The following is a 26371-nucleotide window of genomic DNA, read 5'->3' as shown; positions in this document are numbered from 1 at the left end:
AAATTTTTTTATATTATTGTCTAACTCTTTCAAGGCCCTAAACTATCCCCTGATGGTAGGATCCTGCTTCTTAGGGTCTTTGAAGAAGGCTTTGAATTTATGCATTTTTGGATTCTTGGTTCTCCTTCATCAGGAGCTCATCTATGATTCTATATCTTTCTGGAACAGGAACTTGAGTCTTAGGCCTTAAGAGATAAGAGATTTTTTTAAAACACAATACTTGGTGTTTCATTGTATTCTCAATATGTAATTCAATAATCGCTATCTTCAGGATTTGGGAACTATAGTGAAAATAAATAACTATTAAAGGAATCTGGCTACCAAGTGTGTTTACCAGAAAATAAGAAAGAACTTCTCTGGGTTGGACATGGTGGCTCACACCTCTAATCCCAGCACTTTGGGAGGCTGAGACAGGCGGATCACTTGAGGTCAGGAATTCGACACCAGCCTGGCCAATATGGTGAAACCCCATCTCTACTAAAAATACAAAAATTAGCCAGGTGTGGTGGGCGCCTGTAATCCCAGCTGCTCTGGGAGGCTGAGGCAGGAGAATTGCTTGAACCCAAGAGGTGGAGGTTACAGTGAGCCGAGATCGCACCACTGCACTCCAGCCTGGGTGACAGAGCAAGACTCCATCTCAAAAAAAGAAAGAAAGAAAGAAAGAAAAAACCTCTCTGAGATAATTAGTTAGGTTAAAACTTTTTTAAAAACTAGTTACTGGTTTCAATTCCAAAATACTAAAAGATTGTGATCAAAGTTAAGAGTTTGCCTTGGCTTTTAGTTGAATTTTGAAAGGCCTCTTAAATGTTGAGTTCCGAGGAATTTGGAAAAGCCTTGTTTGAGGATTGTCTCTTGACTGAGATCTGAAATGTTTAATAAGCTATCAACCTGTATTATTCCCATTTCCTCAGGATGCTCTTTTTGTTTTTGGGGGCATTTTTTTTTGAGACAAGGTCTCACTCGGTCACCCAGGCTAGAGGCAGTGGCGGAATCACAGCTCACTGCAGCCTCAACCTCCTGGGCTCAAACGATCTTCTCACCTTAGCCACAAGTAACTGGGACTACAGGCGCGTGCCACCATACCCAGCTAATTTTTATATTTTTGTGTAGAGATGGGGTTTCTCCATGTTGCCCAGGCTGGTCTCAAACTCCTGAGCTCAAGCGATCCACCCGCCTCATCCTCCTAAAGTGCTGGGATTACAGGCATGAGGCACCGTGTCCAGCCCTCAGGCTGCTTTTGAAATCCCACACATGTTAGCATATGAGGTTGCTAACAATGATTTCACATTCTTCTAAGTTCTGAGCCCTAGGACCATCAGGTGAAGGCAGCCAGTACCTGGGGGATGATGTATGTGACTTACATGGTCATCCCAAAGGACAGTAAAATGATGCCCAGCATTCTCTGCCAAACAGACTAAAAAAGGAGAGAAGAGCACTGTCAAAAGGCATTGATTCCATGTTATTTAGAAAGGACAAATGGAAATGATATGTGCATAGAGTTCTCCCACAGATATGATGAAGGCAAAGGAGAAGATGTATGAAGCTGGTTTGGCTAATTAGATCTTATACCGATGTCTGAAAAGACTAGTGGAATTAACATATACATTGATGGCATATTTTTACAATCTTGTAAATAGGTAGCATTTATATCAGCGGTATAATAAAAGAATAATTATCTTTTAGACCTGAGAAGAGTTTGCTTAGTAAGGTAAGGGTGACTCAACATCAAGAAATGCATTAATTCACTTCATTAACTATTCAAAGGAGGAAATTGATATGCTCATCTAAATAGATTTTTTTAATCTAAAAGAATTCAACATTTTAAAAACTTTATTAAGGAAATTTCCAACCACACAAATATGTAGAGAGGATAGTATAACAAACCCTGTGCGTTAGTCAACTTCAATAATTATCAAATCAACATTTGCTTCTTTTTAATATTCATGTTTTAGTAACACTTTTAGTTCCCCTCAGGCTCTTGCATTTCTCCACAGACATTTATGGTATAAATGATCACTCCCACCACCAAACACTCCAACATTTAGCAAGGAAGTGAAAGCCATTCCCATTAATTTAGAATTTTTTTGTACATAGAGATGAGAGATTGTTAGTAAACTTTTCCAGGAATAGCATGTATTTCTGTACACTTACTTATCGAATCTTTAAATGATTTAAAATGTCAAAATTATAGTTCAGTAAACATGAATACAGTCTTAATAACAGTCTCTTCTAATTTAGTCTGATAAAAGACTTTCATGCTCACCAGGGCGCGGTGGCTCACATGTGGAATCCCAACACTTTGGGAGGCTGAGGCAGGAAGATCACCTGAGGTCAGGAGTTCGAGACCAGCCTGACCAAAATGGAGAAACCCCATCTCTACTGAAAATACAAAATTAGCCGGGCGTGGTGGTGCATGCCTGTAATCCCAGCTACTCGGGAGGCCGAGGCAGGAGAAGTGCTTGAACCTGGGAAGCAGAGGTTGCGGTAAGCTGAGATCGCACCATTGCACTTCAGCCTGGGCAACAAGAGTAAAACTCCGTCTCAAAAAAAAAAAAAAAAAAGATTTTCATGTTCGAAAGAAGACAATGTCTTATATATCTAAACTTTTCAGCAACCATCAAAAAGGTCTAAGTCCATCAACAGGTGAATGGATAAACAAATAGTAGTACATCCATACAGTGGAATCCTGCTCAGGAATAACAAGGAATGACTTATTGATATATGCAACAATCTCAAAACAATTATGCTACGCAAAGGAAACCAGACCACAATAAAAGATGTTGTATGGTTCCCTTTATATAAAAATCAAGAAATGCAAATTAATGGATATAGAGAGAGAGCAGATCAGTCAGCACCCAAGGCAGAGGCGTAAGAGGGAAGGAACAAAAGAGAAATTCTCAAGAGGCAGGGTTTTGAGAAAACTTTTGAGGGTGAGGGTGTGTTCACCATCTTGATTGTGATGATGGCTTCCCAGGTATACGTATCAAAACTTATCAAATTATATACCTTAAACATGTGCAGTTTATTGGATGTCTGTTAGACCTCAATAAAGCTGTTTTTAAAAATGTATACAATTCCAGAGCTCTCCAGTCTCAAAATTTTTTTTTTTTAATGTATAAGAACAGGCCAGGCACCGTGGCTGATGCCTGTAATCCCAGCACTTTGGGAGGCTGAGGCGGGTGGATAACCTAAGGTCAGGAGTTCAAAATCAGCCTGGCTCCCATCTCTACTAAAAATACAAAAATTAGCTGGACGTGGTGGCGGGTGCCTGTAATTCTAGCTACTCGGGAGGCTGAAGCAAGAGAATTGCTTGAACCCAAAAGGTGGAGGTTGCAATGAGCCAAGATCACACCATTGCACTCCAGCCTGGGTGACAAGAGCAAAACTACATATCAAAAGAAATGTTTAATAACAGACTTTGATAGAAGTTACCTTTGACTTCTAATGGCTATATTTGGTCCTAAGAAACCTTATGATGTTCTCTAAGAGTTAGCTCACTCAGTCATTAAAATTCTTCCAGATATTTACAAACAGATAGGTGTGTATAAACAAATCAAATATGTTAGCTTATGACATAGGGCTAGAGAGTTAAAATTAAAATTTTTTTTAATGTTAATAAGTTAGCACAGCTTATTTTATACCATGTAAATAGTGAAAGAAAGCCTGCTTAACTTGAAATGTTATCTTCCAGAAACCTCCAACACATAGCATACATGTCAGCAAAACACTGTCTGCTCATTAAAGAAAGTCTTGAGGAAGACAAAGGTGCCTAGTACTATTGCTACTTTTCAATATTTACTCAACTTCCTGGCCAATGAAATAAGACCAGGGTAAGAACAGATACCTTAAAAAGGTACAGGAAGCAAAGAGACTAGTGTGATCATGTAGAGACAGTATGATCATCTAATTAAAGAATGAACAGAAAAATTACTGGAACTGTAAAAGAATTCAATATAGTGTTCTTAGCCTTCCTATATGCTAAAATATCTACTTAGTAAACACAGTTGGGTACTAGGGGAAGATATCATTTATGACAGCAGCAAAAATCAGCCTACAAAATATTCAGGAGTAAACCTATCAAAAATGTGCAAGACCTGTTTGAAGAGACCCTTACCCCACATGTAAGAGAGGATTTAAGTGAATAGATATTTCATGGACTGATTGGGAAGACCCAGTGTGGCCAAGATGTTGGAACAGGACTCCCCTGAGACCTTGGGACAGCACCATGTCACAGTCCTTCCTACTTCTGGAAATTAATTAGGATATGGTTTTGTTTTTTGTTTTTTGTTTTTTGACAGAGTCTCACTGTTGCCGAGGCTGGAGTGCAGTGGCACGATCTCAGTTCACTGCAACCTCTGCCTCCGGGGTTCAAGTGATTCTCCTGCCTCAGCCTCCCAAGTAGCTGAGATTACAAGTGTGTGCCACCACACTCAGCTAATGTTTTTTGTAGTTTTGGTAGAGACAGGGTTTTACCATGTTGGCCGGGCTGGTCTCGAACTCCTGACCTCAAGTGATCTGCCTGCCTCGGCCTCCCAAGGAATATGTTTTTTTAATGAGGCAAGTTGCATCAACATCTCATAGGAAATAATAGTTACCTGGAGCATCTTTTGTTCAAAACATCTTGGTTTGGAGATTGTGCTGGCTTGTCCTGAGGCCTCAGTGCCCGAATTGAGTGAATGAAGTGAAACCATGGTTAGGCTATCTCCTCCACAGGTGAGGTGAAGACGTGATCCCTGGAGTCACTTGAGCCTAGAGTTTCTGCCTTCGAAGCTGTCTCCCTGTGGTACCCATAAAGCATGACTGTGGCTGACCGTGTGTCTCTGCCTTCACCTTTTGGCTAAGTGAGCCACACCAACTCAGTAACCCCAGCAGAGCACTGTGGGTGGTCTCTGGGTATGTTGGGAGCATTGTTTTCACAGTGGATGAAAGAAGAAAAAAACAGTAAAGCCCTTTGATGGGTCTTTCTTGTGGTCCTGAAACTTACATGCAAGACTAATTAAGGCCAGGTGCAGTGGCTCACGCCTGTAATCCCAGCACTTTGAGAGGCCAAGGTGGGCAGATCATGAGGTCAGGAGTTTGCGACCAGCTTGGCCAACATGGTGAAACCCCATCTCTACTAAAAATACAAAAATTAGCTGGGCGTGGTGGTGGGCACCTGTAATCCCAGCTACTCAGGAGGCTGAGGCAGGAAAATCGTTTGAAACTGAGAGGCAGAGGTTGCAGTGAGCCAAGATAATGCCATTGCAGTCCAGCCTGGGCAACAAGAGCAAAACTCCAAAACAACAACAACAACAACAACAAAAAACAACCTGTGGCTGGCAAACTGGCTGAATAGGAACAGCTCCGGTCTGTAGCTCCCAATGAGATCAACGCAGAAGGTGGGTGACTTCTGCATTTCCAACTGAGGTATCTGGCTAATCTCATTGGGACTGGTTAGACAGTGGTTGCAGCCCACGGAGGGTGAGCAGAAGCAGCGTGGGGCGTCACCTCACCCAGGAAGTGCAAGGTGTCAGGGAACTCCCTCCCCTAGCCAAGGGAAGCCATGAGAAACTGTGCCATAAGGGACAGAGCACTCCGACCCAGACAGTACTCTTTTCCCACAGTCTTTGCAACCTACAGACCAAAAGATTTCCTCTGATGCCTACACCACTAGGGCCCTGGTGGTGACAAAATCTCTCAGCACTTGCTTGTCTGTAAAAGATTTCATTTCTTCTTTGCTTATGAAGCATAGTTCGGCTGGATATAAAATTCTGGGTTGAAAATTCTTTTCTTTAAGAATGTTGAATATTGGACCCCACTCTCTTCTGGCTTGTAGGGTTTCTGCAGAGGGATCTGCTGTTAGTCTGATGGGCTTCCCTTTGTGGGTAACTCGACCTTTCTCTCTGGCTGCCCTTAACACAAAACTGGGTGGCCATTTGGGCAGACACCAAGCTAGCTGCAGGAGTGTTTTTCATACCCCAGTTTCACCTGGAATGCCAGCGAGACAGAACCGTTCACACCCCTGAAAAGGGGGCTGAAGCCAGGGAGCCATGGTCTAGCTCAGTGGATCCCACCCCCACGGAACCCAGCAAGCTAAGATCCAATGGCTTGAAATCCTCGCTGCCAGCACAGAAGTCTGAGGTTGACCTGGGATGCTTAAGCTTGATAGGGGGAGGGGCGTCCACCATTAATGAGGCTTGAGTAGGCGGTTTTCCCCTCACACAGTGTAAACAAAGCCACCAGGAAGTTCGAACTAGGAGGAGCACACTGCAGCTTAGCAAAGTTGCTGTAGCCAGACTGTATCTCTAGATTCCTCCTCTCTGGATAGGGCATCTCTGAAAGAAAGGCAGCAGCCCCAGTCAGGGGCTTATAGATAAAACTCTCATCTCCCTGGGACAAAGCACCTGGGGGAAGGGGCAGCTATGGGAGCAGCTCCAGCAGACTTACTGCCTGGCGGTAGTAAGCAGCAGATCTCCCAGCACAGTGCCTGAGCTCTGCTAAGGGACAGACTGCCTCCTCAGGTGGGTCCCTGACCCCTGTGCCTCCTGACTGGGAGACACCTCCCAGCAGGGGTCGACAGACACCTCATACAGGAGCGCTCCAACTGGCCTCTGGTGGGTGCCCCTCTGGGACGAAGCTTCCAGAGGAAGGAACAGGCAGCTGTTCTGCAGCCTTTGCTAGTGATACCCTGGCAAACAGGGTCTGGCATGGACCTCCAGCAAACTGCAGCAGACCTGCAGCAGAGGGGCCTGTTAGAAGGAAAGCTAACAAACGAAAGGAATAGCATCAACATCAACAAAAAGGACATCCACACAGAAACCCCATTCAAAGATCACCAACATCAAAAACCAAAGGTAGATAAATCCATGAAGATGAGGAAAAACCAGTGCAAAAAGGCTGAAAATTCCAAAAACCAGAATGTCTCTTCTACTCCGAAGGATCACAACTCGTTGCCAGCAAGGGAACAAAACTGGACAGAGAATGAGTTTGACGCATTGACAGAAGGAGGCTTCAGAAGGTAGGTAATAAACTCCTCTGAGCTAAAGGAGCATGTTCTAACCCAATGAAAGGAAGCTAAGAACCTTGAAAAAAGATTAGAGGAATTGCTATCTAGAATAACCATTTTAGAGAAGAATATAAATGACCTGATGTAGCTGAAAAACACAGCACAAGAACTTCTGAAGCATACACAAGTATCAATAGCCGAATTGATCAAGTGGAAGAAAGGATATCAGAGATTGAAGATCAACTTAATGAAATAAAGTGTGAAGACAAGATTAGAGAAAAATGAATGAAAAGGAATGAACAAAGCCTCCAAGAAATATGGGACTATGAGAAAGACAAAATCTACATTTGATTGGTGTACCTGAAAGTGATGGGGAGAATGGAACCAAGTTGGAAAACACTCTTCAGGATATTATCTGGGAGAACTTCCCCAACCTAGCAAGAGAGGCCAACATTCAAACTCAGGAAATACAGAGAACACCACAAAGATATTCCTCGTAGAGAGCAACCCAAGACTCATAATCATCAGATTCACCAAGGTTGAAATGAAGGAAAAAATGTTAAGGGCAGCCAGAGAGAAAGGTCGGGTTACCCACAAAGGGAAGCCCATCAGACTAACAGCAGATCCCTCTGCAGAAACCCTACAAGCCAGAAGAGAGTGGGGTCCAATATTCAACATTCTTAAAGAAAAGAATTTTCAACCCAGAATTTTATATCCAGCCGAACTATGCTTCATAAGCAAAGGAGAAATGAAATCCTTTACAGACAAGCAAATGCTGAGAGATTTTGTCACCACCAGGCCTGCCCTACAAGAGCTCCTGAAGGACGTACTACACACGGAAAGGAAAAACCGGCATCAGCCACTACAAAAACGTACCAAATTGTAAAGACCATCAACACTATGAAGAAACTGCATGAACTAATGGGCAAAATAACCAGCTAGCATCATAATGACAGGATCAAATTCACACATAACAATATTAAGCTTAAATGTCAACAGGCTAAATGCCCCAATTAAAAGATGCAGACTGGCAGATTGGCTAAAGGTCAAGACCCAACAGTGTGCTGTATTTAGGAGACCCATCTCACGTGCAGAGACACACATAGACTCAAAATAAAGGCATGGAGGAATATTTACAAGCAAATGGAAAGCAAAAAGAAGCAAGCGTTGCAATCCTAGTCTCTGATAAAACAGACTTTAAACCAACAATGATCAAAAAAGACAAAGAAGGGCATCATTACATAATGGTAAAGGGATCAACACAACAAGAAGAGATAACTATCCTAAACATATATGCACCCAATAAAGGAGCATCCATATTCATAAAGCAAGTTCTTAGAGACCTACAAAGAGACGTAGACTCCCACACAATAATAGTTGGAGATTTTACACCCCACTGTCAATATTAGGCAGATTAACGAGACAGAAAATTAACAAGGATATTCAGGACTTGAACTCAGCTCTGGACCAAGCAGACCTAATACACATCTACAGAACTCTCAACCCCATACCAACAGAATATACAGTCTTCTCAGCACCACATCACATTTATTCTAAAATTGACCACATAATTGAAAGTAAAACACTCCTCGGCAAACGCAAAAGAACAGAAATCACAACAAACAGTCTCTCAGGCCACAGTGCAATCAAATTAGAACTCAGGAATAAGAAACTCACTCAAAACCGCACAACTGCATGGAAACTGAACAACCTGCTCCTGAATGACTACTGAGTAAATAATGAAATTAAGGCAAAAATAAATAAGTTTTTTGAAACCAATGAGAACAAAGACACAACCTACCAGTATCTCTGGGACACAGCTAAAGCAGCGTTTAGAGGGAAATTTATAGCACTAAATGCCCAAAGGAGAAAGCAGGAAAAATCTAGAATTGACACCCTAACATCACAATTAAAGAACTAGAGAAGTGAGAGCAAACAAATTCAAAAGCCAGCAGAAGACAACAGATAACTAAGATCAGAGCAGAACTGAAGGAGGACACCAAAAAATCCTTCAAAAAATCAATGAATCAAGGAGCTGGTTTTTGAAAAGATCAACAAAATAGCTAGACCACTAGCCAGACTAATAAAGAAGAAATGACAGGAGAATCAAATAGACACAATAAAAAATTATAAAGCAGATATCACCACTGATCCCACAGAAATACAAACTACCATCAGAGAATATTATAAACACCTCTACACAAATAAACTAGAAAATCTAGAAGAAACAGATAAATTCCTGGACACATACACCCTCCCAAGACTAAATCAGGAAGAAGTCAAATCCCTGAATAGAACAATAACAAGTTCTGAAATTGAGGCAGTAATTAATAGCCTACCAACTAAAAAAAGGCCCAGGACCAGACAGATTCACAGCCTAATTCTACCAGAGGTACAAAGAGGAGCTGGTACCATTCCAAACAATAGAAACAATAGAAAAAGAGGGACTCTTCCCTAACTCATTTTGAGTCCAGCATTATCCTAATACCAAAACCTGGCAGAGACACAACAAAAAAAGAAAATTGCAGGCCAATATCCCTGATGAACATCAATGCGAACATCCTCAATAAAATACTGGCAAACCGAATCCAGCAGCACATCAAAAGCTTATCCACCACCATCAAGTCGGCTTCATCCCTGGGATGCAAGGCTGGTTCAACATATGCAAATCAATAAACATAATCCATCACATAAACAGAACCAATGACGAAAACCACATGATTATCTCAATAGATGCAGAAAAGGCCTTCAATAAAATTCAACACCCTTTCATGCTAAAAACTCTCAATAAACTAGGTATTGATGGAATGTATCTCAAAATAACAAGACCTATTTATGACACACCCACAACCAATATCATGTTGAATGGACAAAAGCTGGAAGCATTCCCTTTGAAAACTGGCACAAGACAAGAATGCCGTCTCTCACCACTCCTATTCAACATAGTATTGGAAGTTCTGGCCAGGGCAATCAGGCAAGAGAAAGAAATAAATGGTATTCAAATAGGAAGAGAGAGAGTCAAATTATCTCTGTTTGCAGATGACATGATTGTATATTTAGAAAACCTCATCATCTCAGCCCAAAATCTCCTTAAGCTGATAAGCAACTTCAGCAAAGTCTCAGGATACAAAATCAATGTGCAAAAATCACAAGCATTCCTATACACCAAGAACAGACAAAAAGAGAGCCAAATCATGAGTGAACTCCCGTTCACAATTGCTTCAAAGAGAATAAAATACCTAGAAATACAACTTACAAGGGATATGAAGGACCTCTTCAAGGAGAACTACAAACCACTGCTCAAGGAAATAAGGGAGGACACAAACAAATGGAAAAACATTCCATGCTCATGGATAGGAAGAATCAATATCCTGAAAATGGCCATACTGCCCAAAGTAATTGATAGATTCAATGCTGTCCCCATCAAGCTACCACTGACTTTCTTCACAGGAAAAAAACTACTTTAAATTTCATATGGAACCAAAAAAGAGTTTGTATAGCCAAGACAATCCCAAGCAAAAAGAACAAAGCTGGAGGCATCACGCTACCTGACTTTAAACTATACTACAATGTTGCAGTAACCAAAACAGCATGGTACTGGTACCAAAACAGATATATAGACCAACGGAACAGAACAGAGGCCTCAGAAATAACACCACACATCTACAACCATCTGATCTTTGACAAACCTGACAAAAACAAGCCATGGGGAAAGGATTCCCTATTTAATAAATGGTGTTGGGAAAACTGGCTAGCCATATGCAGAAAACTGAAATTGGGTTCTCACTCATTGGTGGGAATTGAACAATGAAAATATTTGGACACAGGGTGGGGAACATCACACACCAGGGCCTGTCGTGGAGTGGGGGGGAGAGGGGAGGGATAGCATTAGGAGATATACCTAATGTAAATGATGAGTTAACGGGTGAAGCATACCAACATGGCACATGTATACATATGTAACATGTATGTACCTGCACATTGTGCACATGTACCCTAGAACTTAAAGTATAATAATAAATAAATAAATGAACATAAAAATAAAATAAAAAAAAGAAAACTGAAATTGGACCCCTTCCTTACACCTTATACAAAAGTTAAATCAAGATGGATTAAAGACTTAGATGTAAGACCTAAAACCATAAAAACCCTAGAAGAAAACCCAGGCAATACCATTCAGGACATAGGCATGAGCAAAGACTTCACGACTAAAATACCAAAAGCAATGGTAATAAAAGCAAAATTTGACAAATGGGATCTAATTAAACTAAAGAACTTCTGCACAGCAAAAGAAACTATCATCAGAGTGAACAGGCAACCTACAGAATGGGAGAAAATTTTTGTAACCTACTCATCTGACAAAGGGCTAATATCCAGAATCTACAAGGAAGTTAAACAAATTTACAAGAAAAAAACAAACAACCCCATCAAAAAGTGGGCAAAGGATACGAATAGACACTTCTCAAAAGAAGACATTTATGCAGCCAACAGACACATGAAAAAAAGCTCATCATCACTGGTCGTTAGAGAAATGCAAATCAAAACCACAATGAGATACCATCTCATGCCAGCTAGAATGGCAATGATTAAAAAGGTAACAACAGATGCTGGAGAGGATGTGGAGAAATAGGAATGCTTTTACACTGTTTGTGGGAGTGTAAATTAGTTCAATCATTGTGGGAGACAGTGTGATGATTCCTCAAGGATCTAGAACCAGAAATACCATTTGGCCCAGCAATCCCATTACTGGGTATATACCCAAAGGATTAGAAATCATTCTACTATAAAGACACATGCACACATATGTTTATTGCGGCACTGTTCACAGTAGCAAAGACTTGGAACCAACCCAAATGCCCATCAATGATAGACTGGATAAAGAAAATGTGGCACATATACACCATGGAATTCTATGCAGCCATTAAACAGGATGAGTTCATGTCCTTTGCAGGGACATGGATGAAGCTGGAAACCGTCATTCTCAGCAAACTAACACAAGAACAGAAAACCAAAAACTGAATGTTCTCGCTCATAAGTGGGAATTAAACAATGAAAACACATGGACACAGGGAGAGGAACATCACACACTGGGGCCTGTCAGTGGATGGGGGACTAAGGGAGGGATAGCATTAGGAGAAATACTTAATGTAGATGATGGATTGATGGGTGCGGCAAACCACTATGGCACGTGTATACCTATGTACCTATGTAACAAACCTGCAGGTTTTGCACATGTGTCCCAGAACTTAAAGTATAATTTAAAAAATAAAAATAAATAAAATAATTAGAACAAAGTCCAGCAGTATAGAGAATTAGGTAATAATCAATAGGAACAGACAAATCTAATGTTGAAATAGAATAATAGATCCAGAAATTAATTCTAAAGTCTTATTTATGGTTCTTTAATGTGTCCTTGATATTAGCTTGCAATTAGCTCCATCAAGTGATAGTGTCCAACGTAAAATAGGCTTAGCAATTTCTTGCTTCTCATGCTGCTTTTATATCTCTCTTCTTTCACGTTCTTGGAGTCCCCAACAACAGGGCAGAGGCTGAACGGCACAGATCTTTTGTGTCGTATGACTTGGCCTCCATCGAAGTAGGTGAGGGTGACCATCCCTGGTACGGAAAGACAGGTCTGGGCAGGCCACAGTCTGGCTCTCCTGCCTGGCTTCCTGGGAATAATTGAGCAATTACTCTGTACCAGGCGGGGTTCTGAATGCTTCCACGTCCCAATTTCAATCACTTCTGCAAGGTGACGCAGCTAGGAAAGATGTGACTCCGGCCACTCTGGCATCCAGGACTCACCTCCTCTTCTGACCTCTGGTCAGCCTGCTGTATTAGCCGGGCCGCCCTTCCCGTGTTGACCTCCTCCCATATCTGAGCGTTGGCCTCACAGGCAGCGTCATGAAGCTGCCACCATCCCTGTCCCCCTTTGGTTCAGGCCACAGGGATGCCTGGAGCTGGGAACGGCCCTGCGTAGCACTGACTGCAGAGTCTTCAGTGCGTGTGTGTCTCTGTCTCCTTTACTGAACTGTGAGCTCCTAAGGAGGGGCCTTCGATCTGCTAGTTTATCCCTGAAATGTATCTCAATGCTTGGCAGAGGATAAGCGTTACATGTTGGATACATTAATTGATCCTAAGATTCTAAGCACTAAATTTTACGAGAAGTAGCAAAAATGACCTGAATGTAGTCGCACTGTATCTTTTCAATGATCCAAACAGCTGACTCCCTGGGCTTATGCCTTCATAACGCTGGAACCCCCTCCCGCCCGCTTTGTTCCTCTCCCTCTTGCAGCAGATGGGATCAGAGCGGATGGAGATGCGGAAGCGGCAGATGCCGGCCGCCCAGGACACACCAGGCGCCGCCCCCGGCCAGCCCGGAGCGGGGAGTCGCGGGTCCAACGCATGCTGCTTCTGCTGGTGCTGCTGTTGTAGCTGCTCGTGGTAAGGTTTGGGGCTTTTTAATTAATGTGCTCCTGACTGGGAAGTGTAATGTGCTCCTGACTGGGACGTGGCACCCCTGAATAGTGGTGGCAGCTTATGGTTAATTCAATAAGTGTTTTTTAAGCAACGACTATATGCCTGACACACAGGGACACCCAAGAAATAACAACAGGCTGCATCTGTCTAGCTCTCAAGGGGTTTATGCTCAGATCCCTCAAATCAGGCCAACGTGTGTTAAACAACTAAAGAACAACCTCAGGCGGTTCACGATTGACTATCAACATTTGGGCAGAAATGGTTAGAAAGAATTGGACTCAAGGCACTCCTGTGGTAATGAAGGCTTAGGATCTAAGATAGGTCTTAAAGGTTAGGGCGATGAAGTAGAGGGAGCCTGGATTTTACCTTCTGCTTCTTCCATTTCATAAATTTTGTTTTGTAATAAAGAGAAATGTCAAAATATGTGTTTTAAAGAGAGAGAAATATTAAAATGTATGCTAACTTACCGGGTAGAGGAAGACACACAGACAGTCATTGCTTTAAAAAGGAAAGAAACGACTTGAATGTAAAACATCTGTGACCCTTTGAGTAGCTGTTAAAGGTCTGGAGAAAAGGAGATAATTTATACCTAAAAATCATGGGAACTTTAGGTTACATCTTTGGAATCTTGGATATGAAAAGTGCTTAGTGCCAGCCAAGTTTGTGAACCACTTTCAGCAATCAAATCATCCTAAATTTACGTAGGCTTGGCAATAAGTTAGACCAAGACCTCACTGTCTGCTGGAAGAGAAGAAAAACTGATAATGGACTGATCACAAACCGTGATATGGAACTAACAGAACTGATCCCTGGGGAGGAGAGTGGAGTTGAAAATGAAATGCCCGGGGAAGTTTGGTGGCTCCTGCCCAACTCAGGCTAGTATGCATTTCCAAGAAGTTCCAGTCTGGTGGAAGGGACACAGCAATAGAACATCCACCAAGGGGATCCCGATACCGATGGTCTCTTCATTCCCACAGCAAGAGGAAACGTGGCCATGGGGCTGACAAGAGCTAGGCAGTGTCAAGGTGAGACTTCAGCCCCTGGTAGGAATCTGGACAGCTCTGCAGGAAGCCAGAGGAGAGGCGCTGGTGGTGGGCAGAGGAAACACGTGGGTGTCCAGGGCCTGCCCTAAAGGAGGAAGACACCAGTGATGGCCAGACTGCATTTAGGGGCCTATATTCTCACTCTGCCAGTAGGTCTCAGTGGGGAAATGAGACCATCCTCCTAGAGATGTGCAGGATGTCCGGGTGCAGGTGAGACTCCAGCTGACGTTCAAACCTTCCCCTCCCTCCTTTCTCTGCTGCCTCACGCAGGGTGTGGGAGGCAGCTGACATGCTGACCAGAACAACATATTGTCCCGGGATAGTGTAAGGCTAGAGGGCGGGGCAGGTCCCAGAGCAGGCTCCTCCTACAGGTAACAAGTATGACGAATAAAATAAGTATCTGTACCTAAGACACTATCATCAGCATCACAGCCAACACTTCTGTAGCACTTAGGTGTGTGTAGAAGAGACAATAGAGCAATGTCTTCAAAGTGCTGGAGAAAAGTAACTGAAAACTCAGTCAAACCATAATTCAAGAGTGTGGGTAAAATAAGACATTCTCAGACATACGAAGGCCAACCGAGTTTACTGCCTGCAAACCTAAAAGAACTGAAGAAAGGGCCTACTTCAGAGGAAAAAAAGGGAACCCAGAGGAAAGACTCAGGAAACAAGTAACAATCATAGATACAACGGGGTCAAATATTGATATAAAATGTGGTAATGAATTTTGTGTTAAAAAGTGTGAAACCAAAGCTGTAAACAATCTCATGTCAATGACATACAATCAAATAATTCAGACTTTCTTAGAAAAAATTATTAAAAGAAAATTTTCTTTCAAAAGTAATGTTATTCATAATTAGTCCAAAAATACACCCTATAGTTTTAACATCACTGAAACACAATAAATCTAGAAAACCTTACCAACACGTGATAAAAGTGACATCAGCAAAGGAGAAAATGAACTATTCAGTAAATAGCAGGATACTTGGTATTTGGGTACCAACTCATCCCCACTGATAGGACTTTCTCAGTTTTAGCACTGAAAGGTCCCATAGCCCAGAAAACCTGAAAACCCTAGGCAAACCAGGAAAATTGGTCATCCTGCTTGGTATCCAAATATATAAAAATGTATTTATATTCCTACATAGCACCATATACAAAAATCAATTCCCACCTTTAAACAAAAGATCAGCTGGGTGTGGTGGCTCACGCCTGTGGGAGGCTGACGCGGGAGGATCACAAGGCGGGCCGATCAAGAGAGGGAGACCATCCTGGCCAACATGGTGAAACCCCGTCTCTACTAAAAATACAAAAATTAGCCAGGCACAGTGGCAGGCACCTGTAATCCCAGCTACTCAGGAAGCTGAGGCAGGAGAATTACTTGAACCCAGGGGGCGGAGGTTGCAGTGAGCCAAGATCACGCCACTGTACTCCAGCCTGGGCGACAGAGTGAGACTCCATGACAAAAAAAAAAAAAAGAAAAGGAATGAGTGGCCTGGCGCAGTGGCTCATGCCTGTAATCCCAGCACTTTGGGAAGCCGAAGTGGGCGGATCACCTGAGGTCAGGAGTTCGGGACCAGCCTGGTCAACATGGTGAAACCCCATCTTTACTAAAAAAAATACAAAAAATTAGCCACGCGTGGTGGTGCATACCTGTAATCCCAGCTACTTGGGAGGCTGAGGCAGGAGAATCACTTGAACCCAGGAGATGGAGGCCGCAATGAGCTGAGATCGCACCATTGCACTCCAGCCTGGGCAACAAGAGCGAAACTCTGTATCGAGAAAAAGAAAGGAATGAAGTCTTGACACCACCAAAATACAGCATCAACTGTGAAAACATTGTGCTAAGTGAAAGAAGCTAGATACAAAAGACCACATATTTTACTATTCCACTTACATGAAATGTCCAGAATAGGTAAATCCATAGAGACAGAAAGTAGATTAGCAGTTGCCTAGGAATAAGGAAGATAGAGTTACTGCTAATGTGTACACAGTTCCTTCTGGAGATGATGAAATGTTCTAAAATCATGGCAATAGTTATACCACTCTGTAAATATACTAAAAGCCATGGAATTATATGGTTCAATCTGGCAACTTGTACAGTGTGCAACTTACATCTTTTTTTTTTTTGAGATGGAATCTCGCTCTATCGCCCAGGTTGGAGTGCAGTGGTGCGATCTCGGCTCACTGCAACTTAAGCCTCCCGGGTTCCAGCAATTATCCTGCCTCAGCCTCCTAAGTAGCTGGGATTATAGGCATGCACCAACATGCTCAGCTAATTTTTGTATCTTTAGTAGAGACGGGGTTTCACCATGTTGGCCAGACTGGTCTCGAACTCCTGACCCCAGGTGATCTGCCCGCCTCGGCCTTCCAAAGTGCTGGGATTACAGGGGTGAGCCATCAGGCCGGCCAAATTATATCTTAATAAAGCTATTTTAAAAATATGTTTAACAAAAGATACCAAAAATAAAATGAAAAGATAAAACATACTCAGATAGTCACAATGCAATTAACAAATAATTCATATCCAGGATAAAGAACATTAAAATACATTAATAAATAACAACCAAAAGAGTAAGCAAATGAAATGGAACAGAAAATAATCTGCTTGTATTTCCCACCAACAAGGATCAGAAAAACAAAAGTTAAATATACACCCTTTTAAAACCTATACCCTGGCAGATCACCTGAGCCCAGGAGCTCAAGATCAGCCTGGGCAACATGGTGAAACACCATCTTTACAAAAAAACACAAAAATTGGCCGGGCGCGGTGGCTCACGCCTGTAATCTCAGCACTTTGGGAGGCCAAGGCAGGCGGATCACCTGAGGTCGGGAGTTCGAGACCAGCCCTACCAACATGGAGAAAACTCGTCTCTACTAAAAATACAAAATTAGCCAGGCATGGTAGCACATGCCCATAATCCCAGCTACTCAGGAGGCTGAGGCAGGAGAATCGCTTGAACCTGGGAGGCAGAGGTTTCGGTGAGCCGAGATTGCGCCATTGCACTTCAGCCTGGGCAACAAGAGCAAAACTCCATCTCCAAAAAATAAATAAATAAAAAATAAAACACAAAAATTAGCCAGGCATGGTGGCGCACACCTGTAGTCCCAGCTACTCAAGAGGCTGAGGTGGGAGGATCGCTTGAGCCCAGGGAGGTTGAGGCTGCAGTGAATTATGATTGTGCCATTGCACTCCAGTGTGTGTAACAGAGTGAGACTCTGTCTGAAAAACAAAAACAAAGAAAAGAAAAACCTATACCCTGGAAAAACTTCTCACACCCCTGCAAAAAAAGGAGACATGTATGAGAAGATTCACTACAGCATTCATCTGAGTGAGAAAAATTTAAAATGGTTCTAAAGGGCATAGACAGGAGAATGGATGAATATATTGTGGTATAGTTATACAATCCACTACCATACAGCACTTAAATTCATATACTAGAAAAACAAAACTAAACAAATAAATAAGTTAGGCGTGGTGGCTTACGCCTGTAATCCCAGCACTTTGGGAGGCCAAGGCAGAAGGATTGTTTGAGCCCAGGAGTTCGAGACCAGCTGGGGCAACATAGCGAGACCATGTCTCCACTAAAAAAAAAAAAAAAAAAAGTTAGCCCGGCATGGTGGCATGTGCTTGTAGTCCCAGCTACTCTAGAAGCTGAGGTGGAAGGATCACTTGAACCCAGGAGTTCAAGGCTGCAGTGAGCTATGATCATGCTACTGCACTCCAGCCTGGGCAACAGAGTGAGACCTTGTCTCAGAAATAAATAAATTCATATGCTAGAGGGAAAAAAAATTATAAAGCAATACATGTTATATAATTACATTTATACTATGTTTAAAAATATGTTTATGAATATAATATAGTAGCATAATTATGAATTGGAATGGTAAACAGTAAGTTAAAAATGGTGGCTCTCTCTAGGGTAAAGAGAGGAAGAAATGAGATGGGGAAAAGTACACAGCAAACTTCAACTGTTTTAATAGTGAATTTCCTTGTTTTTTTTCACCACACTTTTGAGATTTATCCATATTAATATACATAGTCAAGTCAATTTTCAAGAAAAGTAAATGGCAATTTCTTTTCTAAGTACTTGTGAATCTTTCTCAACATTTTGCTGTAAGGCCTTCTGGTATTTAGTGTTATAAGGGAAGGCATGCTGATTCTTGTTCAGTTGAATATAAAGTTTTTTTCCTTTCTAGTAAGTTTTCTCTTTATCACTCAAAATTTTACCAAAATATATCTGGCCATGGGTCTTTGTTTACTGAAACTTCCTAAAACACAGCGAGCAACTATCTTGGCTACTATAGACATCTTCTAGGTCTGCTGTAACAATAACAGTGGACCGAGGTAAAGAAAACTTCACCAAAAAAAATTCTTCTCTTTTTCAAAAACACATTGTCTCTTTAAAACATTCTTACTTGAAATGAGGGAAAAAGTATATCAAAGCTGAAATAAGTTTGCATTATTTAGTTTGCAGTACAGCTTCTGGTTCTCTGAGGAATCTCCTGTCAAATTCATCTCTTTTTTCCTCTGCTTTTTCATACCCACTGAGCAGTAATGTGTTTTGCTTACAAAAGAAGCCTCGGAAGTCATGCAGAGAGCGTACCACTCAGATGCCTCTCAAGTTTTTTTTGGTTGGATTTTTTTTTAAAGAAGCCATTATTTACTGAAACTATTTAGCCCTGACATCATGAAAGAAAGAAGTCAAAAGGGTTCCTGCATTTCTAATGATTTTGCCTTTAAAGAAAAATAGAGCTACACACACACACACACACACACACACACACACACACTGAAAATTTATAAAACAGTTGTGCTAAAAACAGGCTGAAAAACTTTTATAAAATAAAGAGTGTTAAGAAAAGATATAATAAAGAATATAGAAAATACAGTAGCAACAAGATAAAGAAAACCCAAATTGTCAGTGATAAAATCCATTTTTATGTTGATGGGATGCTGAAAGCATTCCTGCAAAAATCATGAATAAGGCAAAATGTCCACAATCTCTACTACTATTTAACAATGTATTTGGCCAGGCGCAATGGCTCACGCCTGTAATCCCAACAATTTGGGAGACCGAGGCGGGCAGATCACAAGGTCAGCAATTCAAGACCAGCGGGACCAACATAGTGAAACCCCCTCTCTACTAAAAATACAAAAATTAGCCGGGTGTGGTGGTGCGCGCCTGTAGTCCCAGCTACTCAGGAGGCTGAGGGAGGAGAATCGCTTAAATCCGGGAGGCAGAGGTTGTAGTGAGCTGAGATCACGCCACTGCACTCCAGCCTGGGAGACAGAGCGAGACCCCGTCTCAAAAAAAAAAAAAAAGGTATTTTAGGTGTTAGCTAATTAGACAAGAAAATTAGAGGCCTGAGAATTGGAAATAAAGAGGTAAAATTCTTCCTATTTGCAGATGAAATCCGAAGAGAATTATAGCTATAACTGATACAAATACAGAAGAATTCAGAAATAAGAAGGATATAAAATTATCATTAAAATAATACTCTGTAGGCCTCAGGTCTTAAAATAAAGAACACTTCCATTTCAATAATAAAATGCAAATAAATCAATTTAGAAATAGTCAAAAGATCTGAACACACATCTCTCCAAAGATGTACAAATAGCTAGTAAATGCATGAAAAGATGTTCCACATCAGTAGTCATTAGCAAGATGCAAATCAAAACCACAATGAAATACCACTTCTCACCCACTTATGAAGCTAAAATAAAAAAGACAACAGTAACTGTTGGCAAGGACATGGAGAAATTGGATCCCTCAAATATTACCATGTGAAATGGTGCAATTGCTTTGTAAAACAGTTTGGGAGTTCCTCAAAATGTTAAAACTCAAGTTACCATATGACTCAGCAGTTCTACTCCGAGGTTTCTACCTGAGAGAAACGCAAATATATGTTCGCACGTACTTGCACAGGAATGTGCATAGCAGCATGATTCATGCAGCCAAAATGTGGAAACAACCCGAATGTCTCTCTGCTGATGAATGGACAAACGAAATGTGATGTGTCTATCCAAACAATGAGATATTATTCAACTGGAAAAAGAAATGAAGTGCCGATGCATGCTACGGCATGGGCTAAGTGCAAAAACATTACGCCAAGTGAAAGGAGACAGCCAGCAAAGATCACATACGGTATGCTCCAGAACAGGCAAATCTATAGAGACAGGAAGCGGATTCGTGCTTGCCTAGGGCCGGTAGAGTGGGGAGATACAGGTGATAAGCAGTGACTGCTTACTGGTGGGGTTTCTTTTGGGGGTGATGACAATGTTCTGGAATTAGATAGTAGGGATGGTTGCACAACTTTGTCAGTATACTAAAAACCACCGAATTGTACACTTTAAACAGATAAACTTGACGGCATATGAATGATAGCTCAATAAAGTGATTAAGAAAGTGGCCAGGCACGGTGGCTCATGCCTGTAATCCCAGCACTTTGGGAGGTCCAGGTGGGTGGATCACTTGAGGTTAGGAGTTTGAAACCAGCCTGGCCAACATGGTGAAACCAAATACAAAAAGTAGCCAGGCGTGTTGGCACATGCCTGTAGTCCCAGCTACTCAGGAGACTGAGGCACAAGAATCGCTTGGTTGCAGTGAGCTGAGATTGCGCCACAGCACTGCAGCCTGGGCAGCAGAGCAACACTTGGTCTCAAAAAAAAAAAAAAAAAATAGCATTCATATTACAACAATAACCAGTTAGAAGATGAGATAAAAGTACTAATTCCATTTACGATAACAACAAAAATACTTGGAATAAGTTTACAGACAAATGTACAGAATGTGTATAAGAAAACAAACTCTTTAGAGAAATATAATAAATTTTGATTATGCACTTTATTTTTCTCTACTACTTTTGTATATTTGCCTATAAATATATGAAGCCTCCATTTTGACTGGAAACAAAGCCTAGAAGATGTATACTTTTTAAGATGCAGAAAATGAAATGAAACCCCAATACATTCCTGACAGTCTTACTTTTTTACTATTTTCATTTTTTTAATTTTTGTATTAAATAGAGACAGGGTCTCGCTATGATGCCCAGGCTGGTCTTAAACTCCTGGCCTCAAGTGATCCTCCTGCCTTGGCCTCCCAAAGTGCTGGGGTTACAGGCATGAGCCACGGCGCCCAACCCTTTTTTACTATTTTCTAATGAATGTTTTTATTTAAAAAATCATTATTCTAAGTATAATTGAACACAATAATTTCTAACTCTTTCTCAATAGTAGAAACCACAATGTTATAAATAATTTATATTTCTAGTACCTTATTGTCACACTTTTGGTTTGCTTGGGAAAACTAACTGGGGTCATTTTTTTTTCCAAGTAGAGGAAGAAATTCTATTAATACTTGGGGATCTGAAGTTCTCTTTAAAGTATTTGTAAAAAATCTTTTCTTGGCAGGGACTGAGCTGTCAACATGTGAATGTCTTTTTTTTTGCAGTCTCACTGTTAGAAACCAGGAAGATCAGAGGCCCACAATAGCTTCCCACGAACTCAGAGCAGATCTTCCAACCTGGGAAGAAAGGTGAAATCACACATTTTTTTTACCTCACTAAACTAACAGAAATACTAACCTCTTTCTTTTCTTTGCCTTGTATGTTTCAACAGAACACATACTTTCTCTAACTGCAATTTAGTAACATCCAATCATTATGTGGCCTCACATTCCTCCCCTGCAGAATTCCATTTAATTCATCGTGTGACAGGGAGAGAAATCAGTTCCATTATTAGTCTAATCCCTTTGCTAATTGCAAATACAAATAGATGCTTCCTAACAAAACATATTATGTTATTTTATTTTTATATACTTCTAAAAATAAAAGTATATTACATAATTTTATATAAGATATAGCATATATATTTATACTATATATAAAATATAGCATACATACTTATATATGCTATATAAGATATAGTATATATATTTATATACGCTATATAAGATATAGTATATATATTTATATACGCTATATAAGATATAGTATATTTATATACGCTACATATAAGATAGTATATTTATATACGCTACATATAAGATATAGTATATTTATATATGCTACATATAAGATATAGTATATTTATATATGCTACATATAAGATATAGTATATTTATATATGCTACACATAAGATATAGTATATTTATATATGCTACACATAAGATATAGTATATTTATATATGCTACACATAAGATGTAGTATATATATTTATATATGCTACACATAAGATGTAGTATATATATTTATATATGCTACACATAAGATGTAGTATATATATTTATATATGCTATACATAAGATGTAGTATATATTTATATATGCTATACATAAGATGTAGTATATATATTTATATATGCTATACATAAGATGTAGTATATATATTTATATATGCTATACATAAGATGTAGTATATATATTTATATATGCTATACATAAGATGTAGTATATATATTTATATATGCTATATATAAGATGTAGTATATATATGCTATATATAAGATGTAGTATATATATGCTATATATAAGATGTAGTATATATATGCTATATATATAAGATGTAGTATATATATTTATATATGCTATATATATGATAGTATATATATTTATATATGCTATATATATGATAGTATATATATTTATATATGCTATATATAAGATACAGTATATATTTATATATGCTATATATAAGATACAGTATATATTTATATATGCTATATATAAGATACAGTATATATTTATATATGCTATATATAAGATACAGTATATATTTATATATGCTATATATAAGATACAGTATATATTTATATATGCTATATATAAGATACAGTATATATTTATATATGCTATATATAAGATACAGTATATATTTATATATGCTATATATAAGATACAGTATATATTTATATATGCTATATAAGATACAGTATATATTTATATATGCTATATAAGATACAGTATATATTTATATATGCTATATAAGATACAGTATATATTTATATATACTATATATAAGATACAGTGTATATATTTATATATACTATATATAAGATACAGTATATATATTTATTGGTCATTTACAAAAACTTGGATTTAAACATTTGAAAATATATATCCTTCTCAAGCAAACATGAAACAGTTATATTTTAAAAATAAAAGTAGATTATATAATATACGGTGGCTGGGCACGGTGGCTCACACCTGTAATCCCAGCACTTTGGAAGGTCGAAGCATGTGGATCACCTGAGGTCAGGAGTTTGAGACCAGCCTGGCCAACATGGTGAAACCCCTTTTCTATTAAAATACAAAAATTAGCGGGGCGTGGTGGCACACGCCTGTAATCCCAGCTGTTTGGAAGGCTGAGGCAGGGAGAATTGCTTGAACACTGGAGGCAGAGGTTGCAGTGAGCCAAGACTGCACCACTGCACCCCAGCCTAGGAGACAGAGCAAGACTCCGTCTCAATCAATCAATCAATCAATAAAGGGAGAGGGAGAAAGAAAAAGCTATAGATGCTTGCCAAAAATTTAATGGTATATAAGTAAAGAAAGTGATCTAACCTCTAAGAGAGTAAACACTGTTAACACATTTCTTTTTTTTTTTTTTGAGATGGAGTCTAGCTCTGTCGCCCAGGCTGCAGTACAGTGGTGCAATCTTGACTCACTGCAACCTCTGCCTCCTGGGTTCAAGTGATTCTCATGCCTTAGCCTCCCAGGTAACTGGGATTACCGGCACCCACCACCATGCCCAGCTAATTTTTGTATTTTTAGTAGAGATGGGGTTTCGCCATATTGGCCAGGCTGGTCTCGAACTCCTGACCTCAGGTGATTCGCCCACCTCGTTCTCCCAAAAGTGCTAGGATTACAAGCGTGAGCCACTGCGCCCAGCGTGTTAACACATTTCTTTAAGAAATAACCTGGAAGATTTGAAAAGAAATAAAATAGAAGTTTTAAAAATCAAATATTATTGTTCAAATTTTAAAAAAATTGATGATTGAAATAGAAGATTAGATACAACTAAATAAATAATTAGTGAACCTGAAGGTATCCAAAAAGACTCACGTAACAAGGAGATTGAAATACAGTTTGAGTTTCCCTTATCCAAAATGCTTGGAACTAGAAATGTTTCAGATTTCAGATTTTTTCAGATTTCGGAATATTTGCATTATACTTACCAGTTGAACATCCCAAATCCAAAACTTCAAATTATTCCAATGAGCATTTCCTTTGAGTGTCATGTCAATGCTCAAAAAGTTTCAGATTTTGGAGCAATATGGATTTTAGATTTTTGAATTTTGGATGTTCAACCTATATAAAAATAAGTTAAAATAAATGGAGGATAGAATGATAAGAATTGACATTAATGTTTTTTTTTTAGACAGGGTCTCATTCTGTCACCCAGGCTGGCATGCAGTGGCATGATCTTGGCTCACTGCAACCTCTGCCTCCTGTGTTCAAGTGATTCTCCTGCCTCAGCCTCCCGAGTACCTGGGACTACAGGCATGGGCCACCACACTTGGCTAATTTTTCTATTTTCAGTGGAGACGGGGTTTCACCATGTTGCCCAGGTTGGTCTCAAACTCCTGAGCTCAAGTGATCTGTCCACCTCAGCCTCCCAAAGTGCTGGGATTACAGGCCAGAGTCTGTTTTTATCCACTAATCTATACTTCTTCCCCATACTAGCAGTAAACAAAATAGACTTTAAAAAATTTTAAAGCACTTTAGAGACAGAGCAAGTAACTACTAGAACGTTAACGGATTTAGCTTACTAGGAAAGTGTAACAACTTGTACATAGCTAATAAAATAATCTCAAACATCAAAAGCAAAAATTGCTAGAGCAAGACATTTACAAATCTGCTAACGATAGAGGGAGATTGCCATATTCCTTTCTTAGTTACTGATATTTCTAACAGATAGAAATTTTAGACAAATTATAGAAATTTGGGCCAGGCACAGTGGCTCCTGCCTGTAGTCCCAGCACTTTGGGAGACCAAGGATGGGGGAAAGCTTGAGTCCAGGAGTTTGAGACCAGCCTGAGCAACATGACAAAATCTCATCTCTACAAAAAAATACAAAAAAAATTAGCTGGCTGTGATGGTGCGTGCCTGCAGTCCCAGCTGCTCTAGAGGCTGAGGTGGGAGAGTCAATTGAGCCCAGGAGGTTGAGGCTGCAGTGAGCCATGATCACACCACTACACTCCAGCCTGGGCAACACAGTGATACCCTGTATCAGAAAAAAAGAAAAAGAAAAAAAGAAACAGGGATAAATTAATTAATAAGCTATATTTATTGGTCATTTACAAAAACTTGGATTTAAACATTTGAAAATATATATCCTTCTCAAGCAAACATGAAACAGTTATGATAACTGACCAAGCATTACCTTATAAAGTATCTCAATAAATTTCAAGGAACATAATTAATCAAACTGTACTGACACCAATACAATTCAAATAGAAGTTAGAAATTAAAAAATAAAGCCGAGCACTGCGGCACACGCCTGTGATCCCAGCACTTTGGGAGGCCAAGGCAGGCGGATCACCTGAGGTAGGGAGTTTGAGGCCAGCCTGGCCAACATGGTGAAACTCCATCTCTACTAAAAATACAAAAATCAGCTGGGGGTGGTGGCACGCACCTGTAATCCCAGCTAGTCGGGAGGCTGAGGCAGGAGAATCGCTTGAACCCCGGAGGCAGAGGTTGCGGTGAGCCGAGATCACGCCACTGCACTCCAGCCTGGGCAACAGAGTAAGACTAAAAAAACAGAAATTAAAAAGTGAACTAAAAATCCTCATATGTTTGACATTTATTTTTATTTTATTTTACATCATTATTATTTTTTTGAGACAGAGTCTTACTCTG

The 26371-nt window shown here is 40.1% G+C and overlaps 1 protein-coding gene across 5 annotated transcripts in view; it reads left to right on the top strand.

Annotated features, from left to right (window-relative positions):
• The window catches only part of RGS20 (regulator of G protein signaling 20), a 110028-nt gene that overhangs the window by 76477 nt on the left and 7180 nt on the right, over positions 1-26371 (top strand). For all 5 annotated transcript variants that reach the window (XM_004047012.5, XM_019032482.3, XM_019032484.3 and 2 more), the window contains 2 exons: positions 13281-13429; positions 21963-22046. In XM_004047012.5, coding sequence (XP_004047060.3) covers positions 13281-13429; positions 21963-22046 — 233 coding nt within the window. The remainder of the gene's footprint in view (positions 1-13280; positions 13430-21962; positions 22047-26371) is intronic.

The sequence above is a fragment of the Gorilla gorilla genome, chromosome 7 (assembly GCF_029281585.2).
Source record: "Gorilla gorilla gorilla isolate KB3781 chromosome 7, NHGRI_mGorGor1-v2.1_pri, whole genome shotgun sequence".
Lineage (NCBI taxonomy): Eukaryota > Metazoa > Chordata > Mammalia > Primates > Hominidae > Gorilla > Gorilla gorilla.
This window is presented reverse-complemented; position numbering and strand designations above follow the sequence as displayed.